Source organism: Morus notabilis, unplaced genomic scaffold (assembly GCF_000414095.1).
Source record: "Morus notabilis unplaced genomic scaffold, ASM41409v2 Scaffold2106, whole genome shotgun sequence".
Classification (NCBI taxonomy): Eukaryota; Viridiplantae; Streptophyta; class Magnoliopsida; order Rosales; family Moraceae; genus Morus; species Morus notabilis.
This window is the reverse complement of record NW_010358656.1, coordinates 80,771-105,045: the sequence shown is the minus strand read 5'-3', so window position 1 is coordinate 105,045 and position 24,275 is coordinate 80,771. Positions and strand designations below refer to the sequence as shown.

Sequence of the window (24,275 nt, the reverse complement as noted above, 5' to 3'; positions counted from 1 at the left end):
CCATTCTCCACTTCTAGTAAAAACAGGAAAAAGAAAAAGAAAAATAAAAAAATCCATTATTTTATCCACGTGTTCGTCCTTTTCATATCGTCGTGTCCGTAAATCCACCTCCCAATTGGCGCGGGCGGCGACAATTCCCATTCTCCGGATTCATCTTGCCATCTTTTACAACTCTCCACGCTTTTCACGCCTCCACGTCATCATCCACACTATTACTTGGGCTCTGTTCGTTCACCGAATATTCCATGCACGCGATACCACTCAATTTGAATATTTCCCTTAAAAATAAACTAAAATTAAAAATTAAAAATTAAAAATAAATTTCAACGTCTTATAAAATTGGAAAGGGAAAAAAAAAAAAAAAAATTTCAAGAACTCCTTTTATATAATCCTAATTTTCTGTCTCAAAATCTCGCAAGGGAATTTCCGATTTGTTTGTTTCTCACCCTAAAGCAAAACCTAATTCTCAATCTATATTTTGATGGCAAATTCCTGCTACGAATTTTCTCTGCCGTTGTTTTGTTTCTTCGATTTGATTCCACTCGTTTCTTCTTGCGATCTCATATTCTCAAATCGCTCTCGTCTTCAGTTTCTGATTCAGCCTTGTACGTCTTTCTGACACTTCTCACCCCTCACGTAGTCAGCAATGGGAAAGCGTAAGTCTTTTTTTTTATTTATTTTTTTACCTTTATTCAAAGAACAAAATTCCTAATTTTTTATCATTCGATAATTAGGGTTTGTTAATTTTGTCATGATTTCCTAATTAAATCTATGGGTTTTTCCACTCGGTTTCTTTTCTTTCTTTTGGCCTGGTCAATTTGAGAAATCGATTGATATTGGAATTATAATCGCGATTGTTCTTTTCGGTCCTTTTTGGTTCTGATTCTAATATAATTTGAAAAAAAACAGGTAATTCTCAGCGTAAAAATGCTGCGATGCTTGATAGTGATGAATTCGACGATAGTAGTAGTGTGAGTTCGTCGTCGACTAGTCGTTCCGATCGTATGTCGGTGATGGGGAACGAAGAAATGCAAGTTGATAAAGATAGTTTACTTGACCAGGCTCTTGAGGCTTTATACGAGAAAAGGTTATATTTTTGTGGTTAATTGATTTTTGTTATCAAGTTTGGTTGCGAAAGAATTGATGATAATCCAAGTAACGGGCAGTTGTTTAAATTGTTGCCTATTTGTTCAAAAAAACTCTGTTTTATAATATGAATGTGATATAATGAAGCTGGGTCGATCGAAGTGATTAGTTGTAACTTTTTATTTTTTATTTTTCATTTTTTTTATAGTAAAAGTTATTAGTTGAAATTTGAATATTGCTTTAATGGTGCCTCATTATTTATTTGTTCCTTTCATGTACAAAAGGGGTTCCACCAGAGAAAATGCATTGACGTCAATTATTGGAGCTTTCAATACCACCTTGCAACATGAGTTCGTGGAAAAGAAGTAAAGATATTGTATTTTTATTTATGCTATTCTATTAAGTTTTACTATGCTGCTTTCTTTCTTAAAATGGGGCGATAATGGCATGTTTATTATGTTTCAATCGACCTCGGAAAAGGGAAATTTTGACTTTAGTTGATCTGTAGTTTTCTTGTTTCTTTATTCTCTACGGATATATGTTTGGATTCTCGCATTAATGTGATGTTTTTCAGATTTGTGACTTTATTGGAACGGTGCCTGAATTCCTTCAAAAGAGGATCTCCCAAAGAGATATGTTTGGCGTCTCATGCAATTGGTTTGGCTTTTAAATCCTTGTTTTGGACACTTTTGCAACTTTTCCCTATAGTATATTATACTGACCGAATTATTTGGTAACTGATTTCTTTAGGACTGTTGGCTTTGACTCTTGGTTTCGGGGATAATGCACAGGAGATACTGGAAGAATCATTCCCTCCTCTCTCACAGGCTCTTAAGTCTGGCTCCGAATCTTCAAAGATATCGGTAGATATATGCTCTGCATTGCTTATGTTTTGAGTTTAATTGCTTTTGTACCACCTAAATTATTATGCTTCTAAGTGCTAACTGGTAACTTGAATTATTTTGTGCAACATGCGCAATGCTTGTAGTTGTTAGAGTGTCTGGCTATCATTACTTTCGTTGGTGGCAATGACCCAGAACAGACAGAGAGATCAATGCAAGTTATGTGGCAAGTCGTTCATCCAAAACTCAGTTCCAATGTATGTTTTGTCTCCTCATATTTGGACAGTATTTAGTCATTCTATTTCAGTTTATTCGCTAGAACTTTGACTTTGAGGTATAATTGTTTTTTAATGCTCTGTTGAGCCCGAATATGTTATTATATTTATTTTTCTATCTATTTATTTGTTTTGTAAATTTATTCATTGTATGTTGTAGTTTTTGTTATACAACTTATTTGCAATCAACATTTCCCTTTATAGGTAGTTGCAGTCAAGCCCTCAGGTCCCGTAATAAGTGCAATGGTATCTGCATGGTCCTTTCTTCTTACAACCATGGATGGATGGAAACTCAATCCCAAAGATTGGCAAGAGTAATATGTTCTTATCTTCATTTACCAATTTATCGACTTTCCCCACCTGCCTTACTTTCAAGTCCAAGCATTTTTCTCGTTTGATGCATAAACGCCTTCTTGGAACCCAAAGGCTCGTGTGAAGTTATAGTTAATAGGAACTCTCAAATAATAGTAGTAATAATAATAGTAATAGTAACAGAAATAATAACAGTAATAATAACAGTAATAATAACAGTAATACTAATAGTAATAGTAACAGTAGTAACAGTAGTAATAATAATAATAATAATAATAATAATAATAATAAAACTCAACAATGCAATCGACTAACTCTTTGGCCAACACTACAGATCACTATCGTATTTGTCTAGTCTTCTTGACAAGGATGACCGGGCTGTACGAATTGCTGCTGGTGAAGCGCTGGCTTTAATTTTTGAGATAGGAAGTTTAGAGAAGTTCTCTGGTGCAGCTAAAGGTCCTAGTGATGCATCGACTGAGGAACGAAGTAAAGCTCGGGAATATATGCATATACGGGGATTGAAGGCCAAAATCATAAGTCAAGTAAGAAACCTTTCAGCTGAGGCAGGTGGCAAAGGTTCTGTTAAGAAAGATCTTAATAACCAGCGGAACCTGTTTCGAGATGTGTTAGAATATTTTGAGGTACATCTCTTTGTTTTTAACTTAATGGACATCTCTGTGCGTATGGATTTTCTTAACAGTCGTAACTACTTTGGTAGGATGGTTATTGTCCCGAAGTTTCTGTGAAGATTGGTGGAGGATCACTGGAGACCTCTTCATGGTCTAAACTGATACAGGTTTTAATCTGTTTCCCTACCTCTGGCGCCTTTCATTTTGTGTCAGCTTTCTTTCAGTATATTTTCAGCTCGCTGATCTCTCTAAATGTGAACAGCTGAACTTTCTGAAGCGCTTCCTTGGGGGAGGATTTGTCAAGCACATGCAGGTTGGTCCTCCCTTGCCATTTGTGGCTATCCGTTAACTTGTGTAATTGCTTTGCTTATATCCTCAACTCGTTTGCTGAAACAGGAAAATGAATTCCTTCATGATGTATTTGGGTTTACTCCTAAGAAGTATGTTACGGACCATGAACATCGCTTGTCTAGCAGTGAAAAGGTTGGTTCATGCTACCACAAAATGATGTTTTTTTCAATTATAATTATTATTATTATAAGTAAGCACAAGATGATGAAGTTCCTTTTTCGGTTACTTGTAATTTAACCCTAAAGGTTTTCGTTCGCTGCAAGGAACTTTTCTCTTTCTACCTACCTGTTAAGTGTCTTTTGTTAGTTATGTTTAATCAACGTTTCTTTTACCTGCAGAGAATGCACAGGTCGCCAAATTCTTTTCTCAACAAAGCGAGGACTCAACATCTAAACAAGCAGCGAATGTTATCAGAGGTAATCTGTTATAATCAAAGTACATGCTTCATTTACCCGCATTTTGTTTTGGGGATATGTGCTCGGCTAATATCATGTGGATTATTCATTCTTGTTCGGTTACATTACGCCCCTACACTGTGCCCTGGGATGAAAGAATCTTGGGACCCTCAGCTAAGGCTTGGGGCTGTATGAGAGCATGACTTATTTTATAGTTTAAGCTTCTCTTAGCCATTAAGTTTTTGTGTAGCGCTTGCTTAGTACTTTTTTTTCCCCTTCTCGTTTTCAGGGTAAAAATATTGGGCATTTCGCAGTTAATGGGGGTGACGAGGAAGCCTATTGTTGAATACCTTTACTACGATTAAACAGGAGTTTAAGGTCCTATATTTTCGGGCACATACTAGCCTAATTGATCAAATAGTAGCTGATAAAATAGGCATTGCCTCATTTGCTGTTGGGTTAATATGCAAGCATATTGGATTGAAAATGTTGTAACTTGGTAACATTGGAAATTTTGTTTGTTTCTGCTGACAGCGTGAATCAAATAAAAACCCGGAACATTTCCTACAGATTAAGGTTAAACAGATGAATAATCTGCTTAAACATTACTTGAACTGCTGAAGTATTCATTTAATTACTTGTCTTGTGACTAAATGTGCAATTGACATGAAAGTGAAGTGTGCAATTGACTAATGTTTAAGTTAAAGTGGTGTCTATTTTTTGATTAGTCGGGCAAGAGAAACAAATGCTAATATCAATATGCGCATCCCAGTGGATAAAAACTTTTGTGGCTAATGAGTCTATGCGGTAAAGATTCCTGACAGTAATAAAAGCTAAACAGGTCGCGCAGTTTCATGGCCAGGATTAGTCTTGATGAGCTAAGATTGTGCTGGAGAAAAGGTTCAGGACGAGCGGCAGAAAAAGCAACTCCGGCCGAATTTTAAAATATCAAGAATATCGGACCTTGTAAGATTTTAAAATTCATTTATATCGTTTGGTGTTTTTATCAATTATACCTTTCGTTTTAAATTAAAGGGTGTCATTTTCGCTTAAACATTACTTGAACTGCTGAAGTATTCATTTAATTACTTGTCTTGTGACTAAATGTGCAATTGACATGAAAGTGAAGTGTGCAATTGACTAATGTTTAAGTTAAAGTGGTGTCTATTTTTTGATTAGTCGGGCAAGAGAAACAAATGCTAATATCAATATGCGCATCCCAGTGGATAAAAACTTTTGTGGCTAATGAGTCTATGCGGTAAAGATTCCTGACAGTAATAAAAGCTAAACAGGTCGCGCAGTTTCATGGCCAGGATTAGTCTTGATGAGCTAAGATTGTGCTGGAGAAAAGGTTCAGGACGAGCGGCAGAAAAAGCAACTCCGGCCGAATTTTAAAATATCAAGAATATCGGACCTTGTAAGATTTTAAAATTCATTTATATCGTTTGGTGTTTTTATCAATTATACCTTTCGTTTTAAATTAAAGGGTGTTATTTTAAAAAAAAAAAAAAAAAAAAAAAAAAAGAAAAGAAAGGGGGTCACAAGTTGATCCTTCTTTGGACCGTTGCGATTATTTCAAGCAAATGGTAACATATGTAAAATCCTTTTAACTTGTCGGGGAAAACGAAAAAAGAAAAATTTCTCAACCCTAATTTACAGCAATTGCAAATGGCATCTAGCCATCTACTCTTAGGCACCCAAAATTATAATTCCAATAGTCATTTGTAGCTTCAAAACTGATTGGTCATGAAAGAAGTTGAGCAGTGGGAAAGGGTTATGGCGAGTTCCTCCACGCCTGTAAAAGTCAATAACCACCTAACCCAGAAAAGTGCTTTGCAACAGCCCTGTCCTTCCTGTAACGGTTCCTTCCCCCTCCTCTCCTTCCTCCTCTTCCCCTGTAATTGCCCGCATTCTCTGTGCCTTCACCTTCAGTGGCACCAAACTGCTTATCTTGCTCCTCGTTTGAATCCCTCTGCTGGCCATCTCCTCTCCTTCCCCTGCCCCTTTGATTTCCAAATCTTCTTCTGTCCGTCGCAGAAACATCTTGCTGCTGCTCATCTTGCTCTTCGGTGGCCTCCATCAGCTGCTTCACTGCACCCAGCGGAATATTGCCACCACGTCCGAGCCCATAAATCAATTCTTTTTGAGCGTGAGTGACTAGGGACGCTTCACTAGCATTTGCAACCGCAACTGAACCTTCAACCTTGTAACTGTAGTTCTTACCATCCTTTACGTAGTACTGTGGTTTCTTTCTTGAGCCCCATTTTGAACTGTTAGAGGGATTCTGAGAAGAGCTTTCAGTCTCTTTCTCCCAAGATTTTCCGGACCTTATTTTGTCACCGAAGATCTCAGTTTCCTCTAACCCTGACTCTGCTACACTCAGACCTAGATCATCAAAAGAGTCATCGTACTCGTCTTCGTACTCGTATTGTGATAAAAGAGCCGCAATATTTGCCGAATCCTTCTCATTTTTATTATCAAGGGTATTGGAGTCCGGCTCGTCAGTTTTGAATTTCCTAACAAACCTTCCCTGGGAAGATGAAGATGAGACTGAAGGACGTTCGTTCTGTTGCACCCTTCCTCCAGCCACTGAATTGGTGAAGGAAACTGGTGCCGATTCAACAAGTTTCCCTTTCCCTTTGTCATTTTTGCTAACAGTTGAAGCAGTCTTGGCTGTAGGCATCACCTCTAGTGAAATATCCAGGGCCTGAAGATCCTGATGAAGAGTCCCCTCGAGAATCCTCTGAATCACCTCTTCTGGATTCTGGTTGTAAGCTTCAAGACATGCAGCTAGAAATCCTTTTCCATAATCAGGGAAGAGATCCTTTATCTGACTTATCTTAGACTCCACAATTGCGGCATCTTCATCCATTTCTGGTTTGTTAATTGTCCCAGGACTCTGCCTGTTGGGGAACTCCTTAACAGTGGCATTCTTGGAGTGCATGAATATCCCCGAAACATACTCAAGTTGCTCGCTATCCATGAATATCCATCCTGCATGACAAAAGGATACCAAACAATCTCTTCGTAAATATTTGTGTAGGATGGTAGACAATGGATCTGACAATAGCATCTGTGTGGGTAACAAATTCGTTACTATGCCTTAAAATGTAAGGAAATACAAATAGCTTCCTCTCCAACTACATTCTTCACACAGCTGGATGTACTGTCCTTGAGTTGGACAGTTGATCATTCCTATTCCCTTGGTCTGTTGTATACTATACTGAAACATTTTTCATGAGCTTGTTTGTTATTGTATGCTAAATACTATAAAACAATAGGCCGAAAGTTGATATCTCAGGCATTATGGCCCTTTTCTTGTGCATTTGAACCTAGAAAATGTTTTAAATAATTTGGACAGTTGGTCATTCCTATTTCCTAGGTCTGTTGTATACCTAAAACATTTTTCATGAGCTTGTTTGTTGTATGCTAAATCCTACAAAACAATAGGCAGAAAGTTGATATTTCAGGTATTATGCCCCTTTTCTTGTGCATTTGAACCTAGAAAATGTTTTGAATAATTTTATCCTCAATCACACAGCAAGTAAAACAGGCTGGAATGTTTTCAAGGAGGAAAAATAAAAAATAAAAAAGAGACAAAAAAACCCACAAGCACTTACCGGTATTACGTAAGCTCTCCAGTTTGCTCATCAGATGAAATATCTTTTCAATATTTTGAAGAAATGTTTCTCTACTGTTGTTTTCTTGAACAGATACTGAAACAGCACTAATTTCTCTGAAAGTTTGAACAAGAATATCCGCCCTTATAGCAGGATCTTCTATACTTGCTGGAAACATTTTTGTGGCAACTGGAATGGGGAGATTATCTCCAAACACCCCGTCACTTAGATAGGCAAATTCAAATAAGTTCCAACCAAACTTGATTATTCTCGTTGCTAGCAAGTTCAAGCTTAAACGAATATTTGTGGCCATTCCATCTTCTCCAGATGTTAACATAATCTGGAAACCCCGCTGCAACGAAGGAAGCAATGAATCATGCAACTTTGCAAGAGTGCAGAGCAGTTCCTCGTTACCTTCTCTGCATTACAACACAATATGATGCTAGATGAGAAGAAAAGAAAAAAATCTGAGTCTGAAGATAGAGGAGACCAAATTCGTAACATATTCCCTCACTACAGAAACTTTTAGTAGCAAATTGCTAAAATCCAGGATAAAGTTATCAAATGATTAGGCTAAACAGAGTGATTATGTACTTCGGTGGGTGAGAAAGAGCACATTGTTAGAACAAACTGGCATTAGCTGGTGACATTAATATATTACCAGCAACTACTCCCTTCCATCCAATATGAATTATAAGTTGATTTTCACAAATCACAATTGAATTTAGAAATAGTGCTAAATCAGCTACCTCATTTCAACCGGCAATGAGAAGAACACAGCTGCTGGTTTGTATGCACTTACAAAAGCATCCATGGAAACAATTGCATCGTTTATGAAGTCCATTACCTGTGCAGGAAACAGAAAAAATTATAAGTAAACAAACAAAAAGCATATGCATTTTTTCTTTGAGAAGACAACTTGACTATAAAAAAAAAAAAAAACATATAAATTTTTCCTTGAGAAGACAACTTGAATGTAAAATCTAAAAACAAGAACACGTTCCTTCACCTGATTAAAAAATAGAAAGCAACTCACCTCCAGCATATCAGCATAAAGACGACTAGATCCATGGTCTCCGTGGTTCCCAGAAGAGAGAGCCTGTATGTCACATGGGGGAAAAAGTCTCTTTTATGAATTGAAAAATTAAGACGACAGCTAAACTACAATTTACTTTATTTCCAGCGAAAAGAGAGAAACTAAAGCATTATTCAACACGAATTTCCAAGAAAGCTAACATCGGATCAACACCAATAAAAATCAGAAATGTAATTTCAAAACTCGATTTGTGAACTTAGTTGGCTCGGAAAATACCTCGAGGGATGAGGTGCAACGTTGATGCATTGTGTTAACAATGCTCAGGAACTGAGACACCACTGAACTCAAGTATTCATGGATACGAGGCTGGGCACTTAAAGCATTCTTAACCTGAAATAGCAAGATATGAGTTAAAGAGAGGAACGGAGTATTTGCTTGAAGAATAAAGGGAATTTGTTCTACTACCCTCAGAGTCAAGAGATTGGTACAGGTAATTTATCAACCGACTAAAGTCTAAAACCCATTTTTTACACATGCAAATTTACAGCGCATGTGTAAAACATATGCATACGTGTGTACAGTACTTAAATGTTTGATCTTGTGTAGCTTTCCTCAGAAAATCTTCTAGACTTTGGGATTTCTTTAAGAAAGGAATACAGAAGACTGGACGGCAATCTTTAACACTACCAAGTATAAAGATACGACCATTTCTGATTTTACTTACCAAAACCCCGGTTAAGTCCTCATTCTCATGGCCATATATAGCGCATATATCTAATAGTTTAGGCAAATCAAGCAACCTCTTTTCCTGCAAAAGAACTACATACAAAGTTAGTGAACACATGTATTTCCTTTATTATTATTATTTTTTAATGAAAAGAAAGAGGCTCTACTATAAAACATATCATCATTGGAAAGAAAATCAATGCTTGTTTTTTGGCATTAATATTAAGACAATTTTATAGTATAATGAACATGTTCGTGTTAAAATATTTAACCAAATAACTATTACCAATACCCCAAAAGTAATCTGCATCTAACTATGATTTTACTCCATTTTACGAAATGGATAAAGAATTGTGCTATAAACTCAAGTTGATAAGTTTGAATGCACCAAAATAGAAAGGTTTAGGATTAATCATTAAAAAAAAAAACATAATGTGTGTTGTGCAATGCTAACAGCTTTACGGTAGTATGCATCTATGCTTGAATCTTATATACGATTAACTTCAGAAAGGAGAAAAAAAAAATTGTACACTAATAAGGTAGGAGAACAGAAATAAACTAAGCCAAAACATTACTGCATGAAACAAACTGTAAAGGAAAAAAAAAAAGAAAAAACCCACCTCCATGGTCTTTAGGACTGAGGCTGTCGGCGGCACGAGCCCCGGGATCTCTATTGGAAGATCTGCAACAGAGAGAACTCCAAGGATAATGAATTACAGAAATGGCAATACGAAAGACATAGTAAAACCACAAATACAACATGAAGAAGTCCCTCGTGGGAAGAGAAACCTACATGCGATATAATACCATAAAAACACGGCGGCTTAATTCAATCTCTCCAACAATAACTCCGGCAACCATTTCCTTCGCCCCATGGTGAGGGAAATCGTACCATCTGCTCCTGAATTGTAGAAAGCTATCCAGGAATTCATGCAAAGAAGTATCACTAGCCACTGATAACAATACGAACCAGAAAAAGGAGTTAAACAAAAATATCCGATCAAAATTTTTTTTTTTCAATTTAAGTTCTTCACCAAATCAACCAAATCGACAAATTTTCAACATCTGATGTTAGGTTCCAATGGTTTACCTTCTCTCCAGAACTCCTTAGGGCTCAACTTCAGCAACCGAGAAAGCTCTCTGTTCAAAAGATCGACAACTCGCTGAGACTCCACCGGATCCAATCCGCCTTCATCGGCGCCGAGGCCCGCCGCCACCGCCTCATCCTGGGGCAAGTAAATTACGAAATTGCCACCGCCGGAGCGAACCTTGCTCGCGGTGTCGGAGTGATGCGAAAGCGATTGCCTGAGAGAATTGGAGAGCGTGGGGGTAGGGTTCGGCGGCCGAGAGGTTGGGATTTGGTTTTGATCATGATTTTTGGCGACGAAGATCTTTTGAGTTTTGGCGAAACCCTTGTTTCCTGTTTGCCTGGTACCACCATGGGCGAACCTATGAGACATAATGCTCAGAGAGTTTGCATAAACACTGCGCGATTCTGGTGTTGCTCCGATATCCCTACTCCCTTCCCTAGTCTCTGTTAATGTCCTAATTGGCTGTTTTATTTATTTATTTTTTTCTTTGGTATAGATGCAAGTAACTTGTGGTACAAGCTGACGGAAAAAATACTGTTCAGTTTCCCCTAAAAGAAAAAAAAAAGTTTTTAAAATAAATAAATAAATTACCAGTAATTCTTTAACCTTAGTCATTAGATCAATATCAAAATTATTTATTTTTTTATTTTTTAATCTGATCGATTTTAACTTTATTAACGGTCATAAATAAGACTGCCTTTTTTTTTTTGTGAAACTAAAATAAAAACTTGCTTATAAAAAATTTGAGAAACTCTGTGGTAGGGAGCGTTTTTCTCCCCACCAGTGGGATATAAATATAACTATTTCATTTGAATCTCGATTGGAAAAGGTGAAGGACTGCCAAATTAAAATACGACCTCTCACACTAGATTCAACATTAATTTGCATTTTTTTAAAAATAAAATAAACATTAATTTTAAAGAAAAGGGAACAAATGTTGTTATTTGTTACGTGCAAGTGCATGGATTGTATAAGAAATAAAGTGTATCAAAATGCAGATATCACTTCCACAGAGATTGTATCACCAAAAATAAACTATAGAAGTCATATAAGTACCAAATCAACTAAAAGAATTTACCAAGTAAGAGCTCACTAAATTGATGTAAGGAATGAGTACAATTTAACTGCACGTAAGAATGATAAGGAAACAAGAATTTCACAATGAGTTTTTGAATCAACAATTAAAATGAGCAAAGAATTGTAAGTCTGGCAAGAAAATGATGCATAAATTGCTATAGCATAATTACTCTTGTTAATTAAAACTCAACTTTTGCATAAAATCTTTCTGAATTAATTATGACTTAAACTCTTCAACCCATTTCTAGCATATTCTTATGTGAATCTAGTTCTCATAATGCAAATCTCAGAACTGGTTTTAACGAGTTATGCAAGATGAATAATATATTCATATACTATTCACAAATCAACAAACTTAAACAAGAATATTGAACTTGCATCATCCATGTTAGATCCAACTCAAATTAATCTTTCCAGTATTAATCTCAGTCTAATACCCTATAATTGATGACCAATCAAAAATAGAAATAAGCACACACTCACATGAATGAACAGGAATAAAATCTTAAACAGTTCACAAATTAGCCATCATCCTTACAACCTTAGTTCTATCAATAATCCTAGCTAAAAAGTACTTAGCTCATAATTGTAATTATAAAAACCAATTTCTCAGTATATTTCATTGTTCCACAAAGTTACAAAACCATATAGAACTTAAATACAACAGAGAGATAGAAAAGGAGTTCAGCTGGTTTTGAGCTTCAATTCTTTTTTCTCCTATTTTTTCTTCTTCAAGCAAGCTTCCACGGGATGAAGAAGGTTGGAAAATCTCTTTCTCCAAGTATTGCCCTCTTTTTCTCTTTCCTCTATGTATAGTACCAATTTTTATTTCTTCTCCTCCTTGTTGCGACGCTTCCTCTATATGGTTGTACTCTTCTTTAGGGCACAAAAGGATGTTGATGTGTCACTAAGTGAGTGGTTGGGTCCAAAATGACTCTGCATAGCATCCTCCTCTGTGAACTTGTGTCTTTTTTCCATCACAAGGACGCACGTTGATGTCATCCACAAAGTTGTTGTTGCCAGTTTTGCTGCGGCAAAATGCTCCTAAAATCACACCACTAAAACTTAGAACACAACTCAGCTCTTTTTTATTCAATTCTCTTCAAAAGTACCTCAAAGTTAGCACACATACTGATTTTAGCATGACAGAGCACAAGAATCAACAATTGAAAATAAAACACAGAAAAACGAACAAACTTACCCTTAGTCACAAACTTTAAGCTAAGAAATGCCTAAGATAACTCTAATTTCTAGAGTTATCATTATTCGTCGAGAATATCAAGAACTCTTGCCGGTGGGGGAGGTGTAGATATGCATTGCCTTGAAAAGGGGAGGTTTGGGTTTGAGGAGGCCGAAGTAGATCGCGTGAGACAAAAGCTGACCACCGAAGGTGTGAGACAAGAGCTTCATCAACAGAGTTTGTGATCTCCACGGCATTCGTGAGGGAGCCCGGTTGGCATTCGTCCCGATGAGAGACAGAGGGAGCAAATCAACAGAGAAAGAAAGAGGGATGGACACAAAGAGAAAGGAGATCTAGGTCTACTCACCTTGCCTGAACTTAGGGCATCGTTAAAGCCTTCGATATACTCAGTGTGATTTTATTTTAGCGTATTTTTGTTTAATTTTAATTTTTGATTCAGATTATTTATAGTACTTTTATTTGACCAGCCTCCATAATTTGGCAGAAAACGTTAAAACGAACAAAATCAGACCGAAAATCAACACTTTTTTTTCTTTTTTCTTTTTTAGTGTTAAACATGCGCTATGTCCGCGTGATTAATTAAAAATGACGGTTGTACAAATTGTTTTTTTTAAAGAGAAAGCAGTAAAAAAAAATGACGTAAAAGAAATGAAAACAATAACAGAAAAAAAATCTTAACCAAAGGTAGAAGGAAAAAGTTTGACTTATTTCGTTGTGTTTTAAATTAATTATATTTTATTTTACTTAATTTGTTTTTTATTTAATTTGGTGTGATTTTATTTTGTTTTAGTGTATTTACTTTAATTTTATTGTTGATAGTATTTTTATCTAAGTAGGGTCAAAATTTAGTGTAAAATGATGTTAAATCGAACAAAATTGAACCATAAATCGATTGAACCATAAATCGATTCAAAATTAATAAATAAATATAACAAATAATAATAATAATAAATTAAACTGGGAATTTTTTCAAGCCATTAGATTGAAAAACCAACAGCCCAGATTGGTGCATGGACCATACGCATAGAGTTAAAAAAACCAATTTTTAGTGACGTTTATTTATTTATTTATTTATTTATTTTACTTTTGAGGTTTTTTTTTCCTTTCCATATTCTCTTTTAATTTAACTTTTTTCCCCAAAATTTTATATTTTTAATTGTTATCTTTACTTGGTGTCCTACAATTTATTTATATTTCATCTTAACCCTTTTTTTTCAAATATTTGTCCTGAAATCTAATTTTTCTTTCATTTTTGTTTCTTTTGTCCTAGAACTTTTTTATTTTCTCATTTTGGACCTTTTTTATTTTTATTTTTTAATTTTTGCACTAAAACTTCTTTTTTGTTTGTTTGTTTAAGTTTCTTTTACCCTAAAACTTATTTATTTTTTCATTTTAGTCATTTTTTTACCCTTTTTTATTTTAGTCATAAAGTTTTTTTTCCGTTTTGGATTTTTTTTTGGCCCTAAAACTTACGTATTTCATCTATATGGTCATTTTTTGACCCTTTTTTTACCACGCAACTTTATTTTTTTTTTTCATTTTGGTCCATTTTACCCAAAAACTTATTATTTCTTTTTAGTCCTTTTCTTACCATTTTTTATTTTTCCCTTAAATTTTAATTTTTTTCCATTTCGGTTCATTTTACCCTAAAACTTATTTATTTATTTGTTTTCATCCTTTTTGCCCTAGTTTTATGTTTTTGTTCTGAATCTTTATTTTTCCATTTTGGTCTCTTTTGTTATAAAACTTAATTATTCTTCATTTTAGTCTTTTTTTCGCCTCTTGCCCTAAAACTTTATTTTTCCATTTTAGTTCCTTTTTTAAATTTTATTTATTAAATATTTGTTATTGATACCCTAATTACTTACTTATAGACTAAAATTATGACTAAATTACTAACATAGCAATTACTTATATACTAATTAATAATTACGGTTTTTTAATTATTTAGCATATTAATTTATTATGTATATAATTTAATTATTAATGTAGTCACTAATGACAGTATATGCATTATTAATATTTTTCTATTCTTTCTTTTCTTTTCCTTTTTTTCCCGTGGATTTGTATAACTATTTTATTACATGAGTCACACGTGAGAAGCACACATTTTTTACTACTGGTTTAACTGTGATTTGATCATATCACGAGAGAATAAACCAAATCATTTTATCATCCAAACCTAGTTGCTCTTTGGACACCCTTCTCAACTTTGCATGTTTCATTTCCAACTACCCATGATTGGTACCCATTTTTGTTGGAAATGGTGTTTTAGAAGCATAAGATGTAATAGGATATTTATTATTTATTTAATAAAAGAGTGTATTCATTATTTTTTGTGCATATATTTATGAATATTTTATGAATATCAGTGAAAATTACATGATTATTTATGTGACCTTAAATATTATGTATAAGTGTTATATGCGAAAGGATAATATTTAAGGATAATAATCAAAACGATATTTGTAATAAATTTAATTAAAGTTCAAAATCTTTAATTAAAACATTACTAATGCATGTCATTCCCATTTAGAATGGAACGGTAGTATCCGCACTATTAATATGACGAGATATTGAATGAGTGTATTACGCATAATGAGATTATGTGGAACAAGGACACATACACAATATGAATTTCTTATAATTTTCGTTAAGTATAGAAATTCTAATTGAGTCTACCGATGGTCATATATAGAATGATCTTAATCCTGAGAGTTCTTAAGAGACTCCTATTTATGGATTTGTGTCTTTTAATTTACTCGGTACGGATTCTGAGATCCTGAGTCATATTCCATGTATTTTAGAGACATGATGAAGTAAGTTACCGCGAATATTATTATACGAGATGAAATCCATTTCTTCTTGAGAAAGAAGTGGATAAATAATTTTTTTGAGGGTTGATTTGGTACTTGGACCAGTAGGAGCGCTTCGATTCATAAATTTATTTTATGAATCATTGTCCATTAGAGAATCAATGCTACTCAAGGATAAATATGTAATTAGAGAGGTTAACGGATTTCACCTAGCTCTAATTATGAATTATTTATGGAGGATTAATCTATATGCAATGATTATATCAAATGGACACTACACAATTTAGACGTAATTTATGTCTATAATTACGAGAGTGCAATTTCAAGTTTATAGTGGAGTAACTTTTTGAATTAATAGAATTAATTAATTAATTAAAGAGTTTAATTAATTATTAATTTTATTGGAGCTCAGAATTATAGGTTCATGAGTCCACACGTCATCCTTGTAATTCTACAAGACACTAACGGCAAAATGAGAATTTTATAATTATGGAATTCTAAAAAAAAACGCTAAAGGATAATTAATTATAAATTAAATAATGTGATTATTTAAGTTTAAGCTTAAATTTGAATTTTAAAACACACATGTGAAGGTTCACATAGTGTGAACGCACAACACAGTGTGAATCCCTTTGGAATTTAAATTTGGACTGCAGGATAAATGTAAAATTTTACCATATTCTTTATATGCAGTATGTGCTTATCACAGGGAGGAATCTCCTTGTGGTGGCCGGCCAATTATGGTAAGGGAGAAGTGGATTTGTTTCAAAATCAAATTTGAAGTGGAAGATAATTAACAAACTTTATCTTAGAGATAAAGATTAGACTCCTTCTAAGAGTCTGACTACTACTCTATAAAATAAGAGATTATCAGAAGTGGATTTGTTTCAAAATCAAATTTGAAGTGGAAGATAATTAACAAGCTTTATCTTAGAGATAAAGATTAGACTCCTTCTGAGAGTCTGACTACTACTCTATAAAATAAGAGATTATTTTTGCTCTCTCTTATCATTAGTGGCCGGTTTCTATAGAGTGTGGGAAGGAAAAATTTTTCTCTAAAAATTTCACATCATGCATGTGTTGGTGTAAGTGGAAACCTCGATTGTTTATTCACTAATCCTGATTTATTTCAGGTGTGCCCACATACACGTCTTTATAGATTCAAGAAAATGACAAAGAATATCCGGGTGTTCTAAACTAGCTTGGACCGAGGAACGTTCGAGATCAAAGAATTCAAGATATCGTCCTAATCGGTCGCTAGGTAAATAAATTAATTTGATTAATTTATTCGTGCATAAATTAATGTATTCTATAAAGTATATCAAAGTTTTCTGAAAATTTTTGTTATACACGATTTGCTAATCACACGCTTCCACATCCGAAATCGTTTCGAAAACTAACAATTTTTCCCTTTCCTAGTGAAGATCCGTTTTTATTAATTCACCAAATTTAATTAATTAAATTACCGAAAGCGTGAAATGAATATGAACACATGTAATTTTAGTGTGATTCAGTAAAAACCTTCATGTACAAAGTCACGCTTAGACATTGCACAATCCACTAAATCTCAACGATTACAAACATTGAACGGACTTAAATAAAACTCCTTCTTTGATTTTGTCACCGCCGTGTAGAATCAACTCAATGAACTTGTTCAGCGAGCACCACTCATCTTTAATTTTTGCACGATGCTTCAAATTCTTCTCGTGAAGAATGATAAAACAATTTAACTCCCTTCAACATAGCAAATCACCTTCTCCTGAAAACTACTAATTCTTCCTCATTTAAAAGTCAAAAAGCAAATTGATTAGGAAAAAAAAAACTAGAGATGAATTCATCATAAAAATAGGAAATAGATATTTTTAGACGTTTTTCCTTATTTAATAGTCAAAAAGCAAATTGAATCTTTATTTTTTATAATAAAATTCTTGTACTTTTTTGTAGTCAGTTTTTTTTTTTTTTTTTACGGTTTTGTATTCAGTTTTAACTATGAGAAAAAATTGAATGTTGCTAAAGAAAAACACCTAAGTAATAAATGAGACATTTTCTGATACGCTAACATACAGGTAGATTAGGTTTTTTTTTCCGTCAGATCTACATAACATCACGTAAAAGTCAAAAAGTATGCAAATCCAATAATTAAAAGAACTTGACCTACCAATACACTAAGTGTACAAAAAAATCTCCCTTAATAATTTTTTAGTCTGAAAAGAGGCCTAATTCTTCAGGCATAGTAAGTATGAACTTGTAACTTTTACACTTATTAATACCAAATAGGACTATTTTTAAAAATTCTCCCCAAAGTATATGTCTTATTCTAAAGTGTCCTTTAATTTTTTAAAACACCCTCGATCTATACCAAATATGTCAAAATGCCACATCCATCCAATTCCGTCTATAGCCCAATAATTTTGCTAACGTGTCATCTAATTAAAATTTTTTTGATGATATTTAGTTCTAATAAAATGAATAAATATGATTATATATTAAAAAATAATATAAATAAATAAATAAGCGCCTTAAATATTAAAAACTAAATAAATCAAACAACTTTTATACAAAAATTGAAAAACCCAAAAGAAAGAGAATCGCCCAACCAACTTTATTCAAAAAAACTAAAAGGAAAGAAAATCATTTCTCTCTCTTCACATTTCTGGGAACCAAAATGGCAATTGGATTCATATCCTAGGCAGTGACAAAATGAGCGAGTTGACTCGGGAGGGAGGACGAGGTTGCAATAGTCTTTGTGGATAGAGAAGGAATCGCGAGACTAGAGGAGGAAAGATGAGTGAGCATGGTTGGTTGAGGTGGAGATTTGGGTTTGGTACTGGTTAATAGAGGTGTTCACAGTCTGGTTCGGTCGCAAACCGTTAGGTTTTGGGACCGGACCATTAATACCAGTTTCTAAAAATCTAGACCAAACCAGACCTTTAGTAAGCTGAGATTGGACCGAACCGAATTATTAACAAACGGTCCAATCCGATTAAACCGCGGTTTGGACTGTTATTGCATATGTGTATTTTTTTTTTCTAATGAGTAAAATCATATGTTACATAATACATATTATTCTTTAAAATTAGCATCCTAAAAGTTACAAACAAAAATAATATGTAGTCCTAAGCAGGAGTCTATAACTATTAAACAACAACATGCAATCCAAAGCAAAAGCTCACAATTAATAATAATACAATCGTTTAAAGTCTAAATCCACAATTAATAACAATACAATAATTCAAAGTCTAAATGTAAATAACATGGTCGCCCAAAGTCTTAAAGGTATGTGCAAATGAGAGGAGTTAAAACTACGTAGTTTTGACTTAGAGGTTTTTTTTATTTAAAAAATATATATTCTTAACAGTCCGGTCTGGTCTAAATGGGAATATAAAATTTCAAACTAGACTGGACCGTTAAGAAAATGGTCTGGTTTTAAACCGTTTCTTAATGGTTCATACGTGGAACCGGACCGGCAGTCTAAAAATGACAGCCCTGTTTGAACTAATACTTTGATCCAAACCCTGCACAGCCATACTAGTTAAGAATGCGTTTGAGGATTTGGGGGTGGAAGGAGATGATGCAAGGGTGAGGACATGAGGTTAAGGGTGTTTTTTTTTTCTTTTTTTGAAATATTAAGGTTCTTTTTTTCTTTTGTTTTAATTACTCGTTCATTGATGTTTCTAATATTTTATTATTTTTTAAATACTAATATCTTTAGTTAACTTTTAATGGCATGCCACGTCAATAAATTTATTTTTAATTACATGACACGTCAGCAAAATTGTTTGGACTATAGATGAAATTAGAATGAATGAGCATTTTGACATGTTTTTTATAGATCGGGAAGTGTTTTGAACTGTTTTAAAAAATCAGGATGGACTTTGAAACAATGTACGTACTTTAGGAGTATTTTTTTTTTTAAATCCTACTAAATATCATATAGACATAGACATTTGTATTGAAGATGGTTCTTAAATATGTAATTTTTACATTTATTAATTTCAATATTAACATTGACATTTAGATGCTGTTTTTTAAAAAAAAAAAAAAAAAAAAAAAAAAAACGAAGCATACTCAACCTAGATTTTTCTTTACAATATAAAGAAGAGATTCTCAAAATTAAAATCTTCCAGTTATAATACACACAAGTTCACTAATCTGCGTACCATGAAAAGACTCACGAGAGAGAAAGAGAGAGAACTTGTTGGTTGTAATCCATTATCATGATAATTTTTTTTTTTTTTTTTTTGCTCGAAATCCATTAACATGATTATTGGTTATATGTTTTAGTATTACTTTTTAAACGGATTCCGAATCATGAAACCAAACTCTTTGATACAGGAATAGTACAAATACAAGTAGTGCAGGTATAAATTTTCATGTACAATCATGGATGGAAAAAATTTTGTTCTTCTGCTTCTTCTACATATTAATTATTCTTAGCAACGACAATGACTTTAAAACGACACCATTGCATAAAATCTACCGTCTCGTTTATACAACTATATAATATTCCTGAAAAAGACACTAACATTCCAAACGTACAAGAAGCTTAAACAAAAAGTTGTTCACAAAAAGGAGGGGAAAGTTAATTCTTTAGTATATCCATTAAAGAATCTCTACAGAAATAGTTTTACAATCATTCATTCACAGTTTATAGATTCCAAACATCCTTACTTCTAAACCCATAAAAACGACGATTAAAGGGAAAAAAAAAAAAAAAAAAAAACAAAGAACTTAAAACTGAAATTTGAAGTTAGATGAGCTTGTAGAAGCAACTTCCATCAGCGATAAGGAATGATATCCTCTTCCACGGGAACACTCGAACTGATGGAAGTTGCTTTTAATAGCTAATTAAGCTTCATTTTTCCATCCCTCAAAAACAAAATTTTAAAAGACTCAACTTTTCTTGAATGATGCCATAATAAGGTCATGAAGTATCTAATTTATAGCTTTTTGTTGTTTGACTCTAATACGACTAAAACTAATAATCATAATAGAACAAGAACTAAATTAAAATATGAATGATAATGATAAACCCAAAATAAGATTAAAATAAAAAATTTAAACTAAAATATAAATCCTAATTATCCTAAGATTAAAAAAATATCATATTCATCAACATCTAAACACCATGAGAAACAATTTTTTTTCTTTTTTCTTTTCTTTTTTTTTTCCCCGTAAAGAGCCATGAGAAGAAAAAAAAATGATAATCTATAAATGGCCTCTATTGCATGCAAGTAAGCATAGAACAAATATGATTAACATCATTTTTCCATCCCTCAAAAACAAAATTTTAAAAGACTCAACTTTTCTTGAATGATGCCATAATAAGGTCATGAAGTATCTAATTTATAGCTTTTTGTTGTTTGACTCTAATACGACTAAAACTAATAATCATAATAGAACAAGAACTAAATTAAAATATGAATGATAATGATAAACTCAAAATAAGATTAAAATAAAAAATTTAAACTAAAATATAAATCCTAATTATCCTAAGATTACAAAAATATCATATTCATCAACATCTAAACACCATGAGAAAAACTTTTTTTTCTTTTTTCTTTTCTTTTTTTTTTTCCCCGTAAAGAGCCATGAGAAGAAAAAAAAATGATAATCTATAAATGGCCTCTATTGGATGCAAGTAAGCATAGAACAAATGTGATTAACAAAAAATATTAAGGAAGATAAATATATAAAATATATTAGGAAAACGACTTGAGATAAAACTATTCTGTTAACTGAGCACGTGCGGCCACTAAAGCCTAATGAACCGTGATAGGTCTATGTTCAACAATATCTAACTTATAACTTGGTTGTTGCGTTACTTTTTACGTATAAAAAATAAGAAAAAGTGTTCATGGTTGTAGTAAATTCCATCATTTTTTGTTTCGTTTTTTTTTTGTTTAATAAATAACCCTATTACTTTGAAGAAACAAGCGTATCTTAATAAATCTATCAACAAGATTATATAGATTTATCAACATTCACAAGATTTTTTTTTTTTGGTAGTGTTAACGTGCGGTACGCGGGTGTGATTAATTAAAAATAAAAGCTATACAAATTATTTTTTTTTAAAGAGAAAGAAGTTTAAAAAAACAACTTAAAAGAAATGAAAACAATACCGGGAAAAAATATTAAGCGATGACATAGGAAATTTTTTTTAACTAGTTGGGTTTTAAATTAATTTTATTTTGTTTTATTTAATTTGGTGTGATTTTATTTTATTTTAGAGTATTTTAGTTTAATTTAATTTTATTGTTTATAGTATTTTTATCTGAGTAATGTCAGAAATCTAGTGCAAAACGTACCAAAATGAACAAAATTAAACAATAAATAAGTAAATAATAATAAAAAAATAAACCGGAAATATTTTCAAGCCGCCAGATTAAAAAAGTTAACGGCTCCAATGCGTACTGCAGGGGGCACGCGTGTCACCACGCGCAACAAGTGGCCCCGCCACTTTCTCATTTACCAATCACAGCGCGAAACGTGGTGGATCGACTACTTATGAGCTTCGTGGGATTTTGTGTTTTGTTCCTACATGGGATTCTTTTTTTCCTTTAATCAGATGCTGATACATGGTGAGGAATGTCAATGAACTAACCGAAGCTTGCCACGTGGATCCACTTTAGTGAACAACCGATCCACTCGCGACACGTGTTGTTTTAGTAGCCCGACCACATGGGATTAGAGAAAAAAAGCCACAAAAAGACAGAATAACTCAACTAAAGTTTAAACAGTAATTTTTTGTCCACTTACTTCGTTAATTTAAATTGAGATATGACTTTATAAAAAAACTTTTTATTGTAATAAAAAAATTAAATATAATTATTTTTAAAAGTTTTTTTACTATAATAAAACTTAAATTTTCAACTCGAATCAATTAAATGAACGGGATGTGTCTTGATAAACAGTAAATTGTCTTAGTGCACAGTAAGCAATTGAGATTTTAATATATAGTTATTATGCGTGTTGTTTTAGTAAGCCCAACCACACCGGATTACTTGTTCTAACCGAGAAAAGAGAGGGAAAAAAACCGCAAAAGGACAAAATAATTTAACTAAAGTTTGAATACTGATTTTGTGTCTTAAGGAACAGTAAATTGTGTCTTAGTGCACAGTAAACACATTCAGATTTAATATGTAGTTATAGATTATATATAGGGTTAATTTTAATGATAGCACTCTTGAATAAATTATTATTAATTTTAGCACTATTTTTGTATACTTTCACAACTAGTATTGTCATGTCAGCAGTGTGAGGTAAAATGACTTTTATGCCACTTAGTTCAAAATTATCATTTAAAAGCACCTCAAAGAAACTCTCAACTCTCTCCCGTCCATTCTTTCTCTCTACACCCCATTTTCAGCTCTCTCTATCTCTCTTTCTCTCAAGTTTGGCCTCTCTCTCTACTTGGTCTCTCTCTTCCCTACGCCCTTATTCCGGTTGTGCACAGATTGAGGTTGGTACACAATTTTTTTTTTTTTGTTTTTCTTTTACTTTTGTCTTTTTAAATTTATTTTCGGGAGACTTAGTATATAGAACTTGAAAAAAATGACCGGGTTAAACTTAATGTGATAGGAATTGAAAATATCCTTCGTTAATTTGAGATTTTGGATTGTTTATAACTGATATGTAAACTGATTGTAACGACCAACACGTCAAAGACATAGTTGACCTTGGGAGTCACAGTATTATGACTCATAGTGTCATATGTCCGGTCATAATACTATGACCAGTCAGTTAAATTATAACAATATGAGTCAAAATGGCCGGTCATAATATTATTACCGTAAGGCAGTCATAGTGATATGACCGTCCGAAATAACCCATAGTGTTATGACTGGCACACTATGACTGCCTTATGACCGGCCATTACACAGTGTTATGACTGGCTATTTCTAATGACTCGATGACAACTAGGAGTAATTGCATGTTGATTAATAGTAATTGTTTTTGAAATTATTTAGGAAAGGTTGCTGGATTGAACGTCTTCATTAAGTACAAGGAAAAAGTTTGCCCTTAAGATATGTTGTTAAAGACGGGGAAGCTCCTGTGAATATATCGTCTAACTATGATGTCACATTCTATCAACGACATCTCTTCCTCCAAAGCCTTTCTTTTCTTCTAAGATAACAAAAAAATGGTAAAAAAAAAACAATAAATACAAAAACAAAAAAACAAGAAAAGCAAACAAAGTTGTTAACCAAAGTATTATGACTGGCACACTAAGAGCCTGACCATTGAGCGGTCATAGTACTATGACCGACGATCATAATTCTATGACCGCCCATCATGCAGACTCGCTCATAGTGTTATGACTGATGGCCGGTCATAAGACATTCACATAGTGCGGTTACGGTACTATGATCGACAGTCATAATGCTATGACCGCAGGCTCATCAGTCAAGAATCACACTATGAGTCTGCCTGCTTGATGGCCGGTCATAGTACTATGACTGCACGCTGTGCCTGTCTTATGACCGGTCATAATACAACTACTGATCGGTCATAATGATATGACTGGCCATCAAGCAGAGTCAGACCAAATAAGGAGTACAATGACAACAAAAAATTTCAAATAACTGACCTTATATGCTTTTATTTCCTCTTCCAAAGCTTTTTTTTTCTTCTAAGATGACAAAAAATGGTAAAAGAAAAAAAAATAATAAATACCTAAAAAAAACAAATAAACAAGAAAAGCCAACAAAGTTTTTACATTTGTCTTGAAATCCGCCATTGACCTCGCCTGTTTCGTGGTTGATTTCTCCGGCAAAAACGGTAGTGGTCGTTAGGATTTCTTGGTCTCTGCGCA

The 24,275-nt window shown here is 33.3% G+C and overlaps 2 protein-coding genes across 3 annotated transcripts; one reads left to right on the top strand and one right to left on the bottom strand.

The window, feature by feature from the left end:
• The first annotated feature begins 339 nt into the window (after positions 1-339).
• Positions 340-4,940, top strand: LOC21388736 (interferon-related developmental regulator 1). Its single transcript, XM_024162254.1, has 13 exons — positions 340-656; positions 910-1,087; positions 1,371-1,451; positions 1,661-1,743; positions 1,837-1,949; positions 2,075-2,185; positions 2,408-2,517; positions 2,850-3,159; positions 3,237-3,314; positions 3,410-3,460; positions 3,544-3,630; positions 3,837-3,914; positions 4,183-4,940. The coding sequence occupies exons 1-13, from the start codon at positions 647-649 to the stop codon at positions 4,237-4,239; spliced, it is 1,347 nt and encodes a 448-aa protein (XP_024018022.1). The 5' UTR covers positions 340-646; the 3' UTR covers positions 4,240-4,940.
• An 18-nt stretch (positions 4,941-4,958) lies between these two features.
• LOC21388735 (activating signal cointegrator 1 complex subunit 2) lies at positions 4,959-10,815 on the bottom strand. 2 transcript variants are annotated; one of them, XM_024162252.1, is made up of 9 exons: positions 10,366-10,815; positions 10,069-10,228; positions 9,896-9,957; positions 9,274-9,368; positions 8,826-8,939; positions 8,550-8,612; positions 8,263-8,360; positions 7,514-7,932; positions 4,959-6,887 (listed from the first exon to the last, which is right to left on the bottom strand). In XM_024162252.1, the coding sequence occupies exons 1-9, from the start codon at positions 10,733-10,735 to the stop codon at positions 5,698-5,700; spliced, it is 2,571 nt and encodes an 856-aa protein (XP_024018020.1). In that variant the 5' UTR covers positions 10,736-10,815; the 3' UTR covers positions 4,959-5,697. The 2 variants fall into 2 exon arrangements, with proteins under 2 accessions (XP_024018020.1, XP_024018021.1); XM_024162253.1 differs by lacking the exons at positions 10,069-10,228; positions 10,366-10,815 and having other exon boundaries at positions 9,274-9,357; positions 9,896-9,938.
• Between the last annotated feature and the right edge of the window lie 13,460 nt (positions 10,816-24,275).

Coding starts and splice junctions, on each gene's coding strand:
- LOC21388736 (XM_024162254.1), top strand. Junction 2,186..2,407: donor ATCCAAAACTCAGTTCCAAT/GTATGTTTTGTC, acceptor TTCCCTTTATAG/GTAGTTGCAGTCAAGCCCTC. Junction 3,631..3,836: donor GCTTGTCTAGCAGTGAAAAG/GTTGGTTCATGC, acceptor TTTTACCTGCAG/AGAATGCACAGGTCGCCAAA.
- LOC21388735 (XM_024162252.1), bottom strand. CDS start 10,735: ATGTCTCATAGGTTCGCCCATGGTGGTACCAGGCAAACAGGAAACAAG. Junction 9,369..9,895: donor CAGTCCTAAAGACCATGGAG/GTGGGTTTTTTC, acceptor CTTTGTATGTAG/TTCTTTTGCAGGAAAAGAGG. Junction 8,940..9,273: donor AGGACTTAACCGGGGTTTTG/GTAAGTAAAATC, acceptor TTGCTATTTCAG/GTTAAGAATGCTTTAAGTGC.